General features: G+C 37.7%; 1 protein-coding gene across 2 annotated transcripts; it reads right to left on the bottom strand.

Moving 5' to 3' along the window:
* Positions 1 to 2,008: 2,008 nt before the first annotated feature.
* LOC308391933 (leukotriene B4 receptor 1-like) lies at positions 2,009 to 8,050 on the bottom strand. 2 transcript variants are annotated; one of them, XM_080874738.1, is made up of 5 exons: positions 7,894 to 8,050; positions 4,326 to 4,886; positions 3,977 to 4,177; positions 3,818 to 3,858; positions 2,012 to 2,922 (listed from the first exon to the last, which is right to left on the bottom strand). In XM_080874738.1, exons 2-5 carry the CDS (start codon positions 4,875 to 4,877, stop codon positions 2,619 to 2,621), a joined length of 1,098 nt encoding a protein of 365 aa, XP_080730864.1. In that variant the 5' UTR covers positions 4,878 to 4,886; positions 7,894 to 8,050; the 3' UTR covers positions 2,012 to 2,618. The 2 variants fall into 2 exon arrangements, with proteins under 2 accessions (XP_080730865.1, XP_080730864.1); XM_080874739.1 differs by lacking the exon at positions 7,894 to 8,050 and having other exon boundaries at positions 2,009 to 2,922; positions 4,326 to 7,847.
* Positions 8,051 to 8,272: the final 222 nt, after the last annotated feature.

The following is an 8,272-nucleotide window of genomic DNA, read 5'->3' as shown; positions in this document are numbered from 1 at the left end:
CCAAGAAAAAAGAGGAGAAAGTATAGGAACTATCATGGAAGAACAGGTCCCTGGATGGCATGTACCATCAGCAGATAGAAGAAGTAGCTCATACAGACTTGGACAAGATTGTTGGTACCCTTCGGCCAATGAAAGAAAAACTCACAATGGTCACAGAAATAACTTTAATCTGACAAAATTAACCCTCTGTTGCATAGTGGTCACTGGAGTGGACAGCTACTAAAACGTACATATCTCTTTAATGCATTGGTTTCTATGGTGGAACTGCATATTAGCCTCTAGAGTGCTCTCTGCTGCCATGCTCCATTGAGGTCAATTCAGTGTTCAGTTAGTGCAACTGCAAGTAAATTTCCTCTGAATCAAAGATGGCAGACAAACTGTCACCCCTGCCGACCACTGCTGGCATATCCTGTCAATCCTTCTATGCTAAAAGAGCCCAACAGGTAAAAAAAAATATGATGATATGCAGTAACATCTAGGGAAGGATATTATCTGTTTGGAATAAGAAATTGTTATGTCTAATATGTAGAAAACTACGATTAACCATGTGTCCACTGTAGTGGACATCATGCATTACCCACTATATTTTTTTAACATAAGTCATAAATTGTCTCACTGTTTTTTGGGACTGTTTTGGTTATAAGTAAGCATATAATTGTTACATTTATAAGCTACTCATTTAAAATGTATATTTCTGTGCAGATCAGCTGTAGTTTGAGTTACTATAATAATTATTTTATCATATTTTGTAGACTTCAAATGCAGCAAAGAATAAGGCAGCGTACAGAATAGTCCAGGAAATTCCATCCAGCTCCAGTGATGATGATTTCATTGATGAGTGCAGTGATGATGAGTTCAGTGATAAGTCCAGTGATGATGAGAGTGGCTGCCAGAGCAGAACAGAGACATAGGAACTACGGACAGCCTAGGTGTGATGAACACAGAAGTGTTTGGAGATGCAGAGACTAAGATGTCAGTTTGTGTTTTCTTCCAGCATGCTACTAAGGGCTTGGTAATACTGTCCTGCATCGTTATAGAACTGTGTAGACTCAAAAATGTTTCTCTTGTTGGAGATAGTTTGCCATATTCAGGTGTAGGATTCACAGCTAGGACTGTTGATTGGTTTTGTTATTTACGTCTAAACATTGGGGCCTTATGAGTTGAAAGTTCCAAAAAAATTGCTGAGATGTTTTTCAAAGGATACAAGCAAACAAGTGTTTGTATATTTACAATAGAACACAAGGTAATTAATTTTTATAGTAAATTCACAGTATTTCATGCTAAGTGCTCAGGCGCATGTAGTCCACTGGAGTGGACAAGTTTATAACTTTATAAAAAAACATATTTTTGGGGAAAAAAGAGTTGAACATTTTTTTTCATGTCCTGAGAAGAATAAAAGCACTTAAGAAAAAAATCTTGACCAAGGCTTTCATAATTCATGCATCAGAGGGTTAATAATGACAAATAATGACTTCATGAACTTCTTCACAAATAAAACTTTAACCGTTAGAGAAGAAATTACTCCTACTGGCACGTCTTCCGTGGAGGAAGCAGAGTCTGGGTACAAGAGGGATGAGTCGCCTATCTCCAGGGGCGAGGTCATCGAGGCGGGTAAACAACTGCTTGGTTGCAGGGTCCATGGGGTGGATAAGATCCGTCCTGAGTTTCTGAAGGCTCTGGACCTTTTAGGGCTGTCTTGGTTGGCATGCCTCTGCAATGTTGCATGGATATCAGGGGCTCTACCTCTGGATTGGCAGACCAAGTTGGTGATTCTCATCTTTAAGAAGGAGGACCAGAGGGTGTTTTCCAGCTATAGAGGGATCACACTCCTCAGCCTCCCTGGGAAAGACTGTGCTGTGATGGATGGATGAATGGTTCCAATTTAGTTAAAATATTGACTAGGGTACGAAAGATGGCGATAAATGAAATGGGTCTGAAAAGTGGAACCTAAATTAAGATTTCAAACTTTTTTCAAGCTGCTAATAAAATGACATGTCTCCAATTAAAAATAATAGAGAAAAGAGAATCCTGAGACATACTTGTGAATTTTAATAGTAAACAACAAAATTAAAGTTGTCAAGCCCATTAAGTCACGGCAGCTCAACTTTCAACTGTATAAAATGTAACAGTTGATCTGCCTTAGCATTTTTAGGCATTTTACAAATACATCATTGCATAAAGAAAATAACAGTGTCAAACCTTAAAAAAAATTCACATGTACAGTGCACCAGCTCCTTTAAGGAGTAAATGTTGAATTGAAAGTAGAGGTAAGTAGGAATCTGAAAGTCCTACATAGTTCCTCGCAGTTTTTCCTCTTGTGGGACAGTTCAGAGCTGAGCAAGGCTCATTTGTGTGGTATACAGTTCCTCTTTTAAGCATCACCTCAAAAATATATCAGTGTATCATGCTTCCAGGTGCAGCCTGTTCCAGGAATGTGATGTCAAGTTATATCCTTTGTTATAGTCTCATTTCAGAAGTGAGGAACCAGCTGTTAGTAAGCTATTAAAACCTTTCCAATTTTGTCCTAAAAATGTGCTTTCACCGTTGATGGAGGAAGAATTTATAATTTTAATATTTCAAGGGCACAGCACTATATCAGGCCTATTGCCTCATGTCGTCTACTTACCATTCTGCACTGGTTTGATATTAGAACTTGAGTTAGTGGTAGAATCTGGGTCTCTGTCTTTTAGCATTACAGCATCTGCATCTTTGTCTCTATCATGACTATTCTGGCTGTTTTGTCTACTCTTCCTTGTAACTGAATCCAACCCAGTGCCCTCAAACAAGCGAGCCATGAACGCAAGTCCTTCTCGTCGGATGTAAGACTTTCCTGCGAAAAAGTACAGCACGGGGTTGGCGCAGCTGCTCATGAAGGCTGTGGTAGAGGTGACAGCACGACTCCTGGTCCATATTTTATGCAGTCTGTGAGGGAAGAGAGGTGAGCACAATACAAACGTAAACATGATGGGAAAAATAATTAATTCATTAATTAATCAAATATAAAATAACTTGGTTTTGCCTACAGCTGATTAATGCAGGCAGAGATTTTTCTAGAAGAGATGAAAATTTGGGGGAACTTTTTATCATGTGCATTTCTTTTGGGACACAGATGAAAGATTGACCTTAAAGGTCATCTGCCAAAAACATGTTTTCTGCATTGAAAGTCAGCATATAGTCAGTAATTATGTGTGTAACTAACTGCCAAGGGAACCCATAAATAAATACATATATATCTATATAGATATATATCTATACCGAACCTTTTTTTCCTTTTTTGTAAAAGTACATTTGAAAATGAGAAGTATTTTTAGCAATAAAATACATTTGGAGTAAAAAGCTTTCAGAAAAAAAAAAGAAAGACTTCAGCATTTCAATAAGCTACATGAATTGTTGCAGATTATAGTTATTTACAAGGTATTTAAAAGAGAGACCAGAGGCTGTGATAGTAAAAGCAGAAATGTTGTCTTGACGACCACATCCCTTGAGATAATGAGATAAAAAAAAATAAAAATCCCCAAATGACTCTTAGGCCTCTGTAAAAAAAACAAAAAAACATTAATTTTCCTATATCTATATCAATTCTTAAATGCTAATGATGTAAATGAACTTTAGCTTTTAGATGTCATGAAACTTTAGCATACAGGAATTAGGTTTTTGAAAATAGTGTGCCATGGCTCTAGTTCCATCACACATATCACATATCAAGGTGAAATTTTCCAAACTGTTCAATGACTAAAAAGTTCACTTTGACTTCAGCACCACCTGACTCACTTCTTCTCAATAGTAATTGTAAACTTGTGTCTTAAATTATACTTACATAGTTTTTACTTGACTCTCTGGATACACTGCCCATGTAACCTGAGCAAAATGTAAAAATAGTTAAATTATTTTTTCGTTGAGAATCATCATAATGATGAATTTTATAAGCATTTTTGGAAGAAGGTATTATGCATAAAATTAAGACTGTGGGACATACTTGCACCAGGTTTATGAAATGGTAGGGCAACCAAAACAGGCAGAAGGTCAACACGATGGCCAGGATGAGCTTCTCGCTACGAATGCGACGGCGGAACTTGGTCTGTCGGATCCGACGCAAGATGCATATGTAGCTGACTACAATGACAGTATAAGGAATTAGAAATCCCAATATGATCTCCAGTGTGTATTGTAGGACCACCTGTACAGGGAGAAAACACAAGACGGATGAAAAATAGTGTAGAATGGAGGTGTTAATGTGTATATATGTATGCATAGATTAATAGGTAGATAGAGAGGTAGATTTAAACATTTTCAGTATTCCTCTATCAGAATTCTTCTCAACTCACATGGCTGCATAAATCATGGAAGGAATCGCAAACATGCATAGGTCCCTTGTCCCTCACTTCTCTGAAGAGGAGTGCAGGAATGGAGGCGACAATCACCAGTGCCCACACCGCTGCCAGCACACGCGGTACCGTCTTTTGGGTGGTGATAACACCGACACGTTGTGGCCACAGCACAGCCACCAGCCTGTAGAGGCTCATCATCATAATGAGCTGGATGGAAGCGTACATGTTGGCTAGACACAGGTAGTAGAGGACCTTACACATTACATTCCCAAACACCCAGTTCTGTTTAACGAGGTAGACAATGAAAAACGGGGTTAAAGCCATTAGAAAGCCATCTGCGATAGCTAAGTTAAGGATGAGAAGAGTAGTGACAGATTGCTTTCGGGCTCGTGCCGCGATGCTCCAGATGACGAACAAATTTCCTGGGCAGCCCAGGAGAAAGATGAGGCTGAGGATGAAGGCACCCATAGATGTGGCAACTGGATTATCCATAATGGTTTCATTTCCTACAGCAGTGTTTGTCAAATTTGAACAATCTCTGTGGGCCATCTTTGTTTCCTGTCAAAGAGAATGATTCATTCGGTCATTTTATTACTCCCTTTTAACAAGAATAAAGAAAATAGAGACAGCATCTCAGGGCTGCAGCAAGAATATGGCAAAGGAATAATAAATAATAATAAAAGTCTTCACCTCCTCCCACGAGTGCCAGGCTTAAAAGCATGAATTTCATGCAGGAAAGTGTGGGAGTGTGGTGCAAGTGCAACAGGTTTTAACGGGGACTCTTAATTCCTGAACAAACGAGACCAGACATGAGTGGAAAGCACCAGTGAGTGTGTTGGTGTCAGTATTTAACCAGAGATTGTACTTTAGACTTCTGTGCTCCTTCTCTTCAGGGTCATTGAGGGAAGGTGATTTTTACACAAACAGAACCGAACACAACAAAAAAAGATTTACTGGGAAGCTTCAAAATACAGTCAGGAGAGAATAGTATTAAAGTATTTAAATAGTATAAAATAGCATTATAGTATTAAATATACACTAAAAATGATATGCACTGTATGAGAAGTGTGTGGATACATGAGGATAATCACTTACTTTATTTTTATTTTTCTGACAATTAATTCGTTTACAGCCTAACACTTTATGTGAAACTGACACTCATTTTAAAATAATAGAGCACCGTGCTGTAGCGCAGACTACTGGCCAAGTGGTGAATAAATCAGTGAGATTTTCCCATTTTAACCAGCTGCAGCATTTATGCATTAGTCCAATATATTGTTTATCATTGCCCTGTGAGAGAAACGCAGTCTCAGTATATTCATAGCAATGGCATTGAAATGAACAGTCGTGTGTTGATATAATGTCTTGGTGCTAACACACATGTGTGTTCAAATGTGAAGTATATACGTATTAATAAGCTTTCTGACATTTACTTAAACCAGGAAGTTTTTTTTCCATTTGTTAACAGGATAATAACTTCAGTGAATGCATTTTAACACTGTGTCCCTTAGGTTGAGCAAAAGTTGCATTGAGTTGGTGTTTGGATCCTTGACTGCTATTTAATGTTTTTCAGTTACATGATGTTGTGTTTGCTGGTTCACAGTGTGGTAATGTATGTCTGTTATTTGTAGTGGTTTCATCAGTATTTCTATGTGTGCCTTTCTATGCCTTGTTCTTTAAGTATGCCTTGGTCCATTTTTATTTCCTTGTCTAGTACTTCCTCTTAACCGTTACTCTTCAATTTTACTGTGAATCTTAGTTTTTTGTGTGTGTTTTGCTTCCTATCTGTCCCTCATTACTTTCACCCGAGCCTTATTTCTGACTCTGTTTGCCATTCCCAACCAGCTCTTTGTATATAAATAGTCCGATCTTCCCTCTGTCCTTTCTTGTGGTGTAAACTTAGTATAATTACCTTGTAATTCCTGCAATAACTGACCGCAGGGCAATAGAAATTGGACCTGTCGTACTGAGACAGTTTTATTTTGGGGGATTTGATGACGTAAACTAAGGTAATAAAAATATGTGTATGTATATCTAACATTTACAGCCCTGGAGACATTTATACATTAGCAGAGACACTTTGATGTGTGAATATGCTCTCTGTAACTAACTGGAAGCCCATAGTTGTTCAAGAAAATGTACACAAGCGCCAGTTTAGAAAACATGTGTCAACATCAATTCTGATGTCAAAATAAATTTTAGCTCATACATCAAATGTTTCTCACATGTATTTTCTTTTTTTCCCCTCTCCAGCAGCTGACTTCAAGAATCAGAGTCCTTTCACATTACTGAAAATGTTTTTCCAAAAAAACGTGTCACTACATGATCTACACATCTACACTCTCTGTCACTCCAGTCAGGCAGTGTCAGTATGCCTCTGCGTATAATCAGGTACTCACACCTACACTTGCTGAACAAACCTGTTTGATATTTCTTAGCAAACTGTCTTGTAGTTGGTGTTTATTACAGAGTCAATAAGCGTGCAGTTGTTTTTAAAGTTAAGCAAGCTCACACAAGGTGAGACGGCAGGCACAATCAAAGCAGTCAATATTAAGCTTTATGAAGATTTACAGCAGACTACTGCTTTAAAGCACAAATACATTTAGCATGTATTAAATGTGAGGAGGTGCAGGTAATTAAGGAGTAGTAGTAGAAATAGATTCTTTCTTATCTTTATAAAGTAGTAAAATTATTAAGAGACACTCTCCAGTTTTCTCCTGTTGCTTTTGTTTTAAGCACAACAAGCGATAAGTGAAAACAAAACTAAAAAGAAAATCATTTCTATCTTGAAAAAACCCATTTTAATAATCATGTCGCTAAATATAACTATGAAGATTCTTCTAAAATAAATACATAGAAAAAAGATGAATGAAAAAAAAGACCAAATTTAAATGTAGAGTTAATGATAAGTGTTTTCAGATTTCAGTTGATTTCTGCTTTTTTCTTGATTTTGAAGTAATGTGACCACATGACAGTTGTTTACAAAGAGCTGGTCAAACCTCATGGGCAGTGACATCCAAGCAGCAGTGGACGCTGACACTGTTTTTTCTTGTTGAGCTGTGCAACACCTACAACTTATACCAACTATAACCAGGTCATGGATAAATGGCAGATTTTTTTTCTCCAGTTTCTATTACGCTTGTTGTCGCAGTGTTTCTATTTTCTTTGGTTTTTGTCAGCTTAATCTCTATTTTTATTACCATGTATACACACAGACCTTCCTGTTAAACCACATGATTAATAAAAACATGCCTAACTTAGAGGGTGTGTTTGTGTGCTCTGTGATTCACATGCATACCTATTCCACCCACAGAGAAAGGGGACGCGCACAGAAAGGGTACAACACATTGAACATAAGTGTCCAGAAATGTAGCTGTACCTGACATATTCATACTTTCAAAAGCTCTAATATACATGAGAACAGTATCAGCCATGGAAACATGCAATATGCCATGCAGTCTCAAAATAAATATATAATTCACTAGGCTGCAGAAAATGAGCTATTGTAAAGAATCATTAATAAGAACAAACAAATCCCAGATCAGAAAAGAAAGAAAAGACTTACCAAGTTAAATGTAAATCCCAATACAGAAAAGAAAACACCATGTGCTTGAAAAGGAGTCTGAATATGTTAAAGATGTTGTAGTTTCTTCCTTTTCTTTTAACCTTTTGGTCCCACCTCACTTTCCCCCACCTACTTTCATTCTGTCTCTCCCTCTGAGCCCTCTCTCCATTGACTTGTCATGCTTGCTGTAACACGCAGGGAGCAGAGGAAGGTGTGTCCCCATTATGCCTCGCCTCTCTTGGCTCTGGTAGTTCGTCAACATTCTCAAGCAGATAAACCCAAAAGCAAACCAGTAAAAGGATAGTTCATCCAAATCCCTGTTCATCTCATTTCCACTGTTTTGTGCATCCAAAATGTTTCTAGACCTTTGCTGTCAAAG

This window comes from Rhamphochromis sp. 'chilingali', assembly GCF_963969265.1.
Source record: "Rhamphochromis sp. 'chilingali' genome assembly, chromosome: 1".
NCBI lineage: Eukaryota > Metazoa > Chordata > Actinopteri > Cichliformes > Cichlidae > Rhamphochromis > Rhamphochromis sp. 'chilingali'.
The sequence above is the reverse complement of the archived record's forward strand: the minus strand, read 5'-3'. Positions and strand labels throughout refer to the sequence as shown.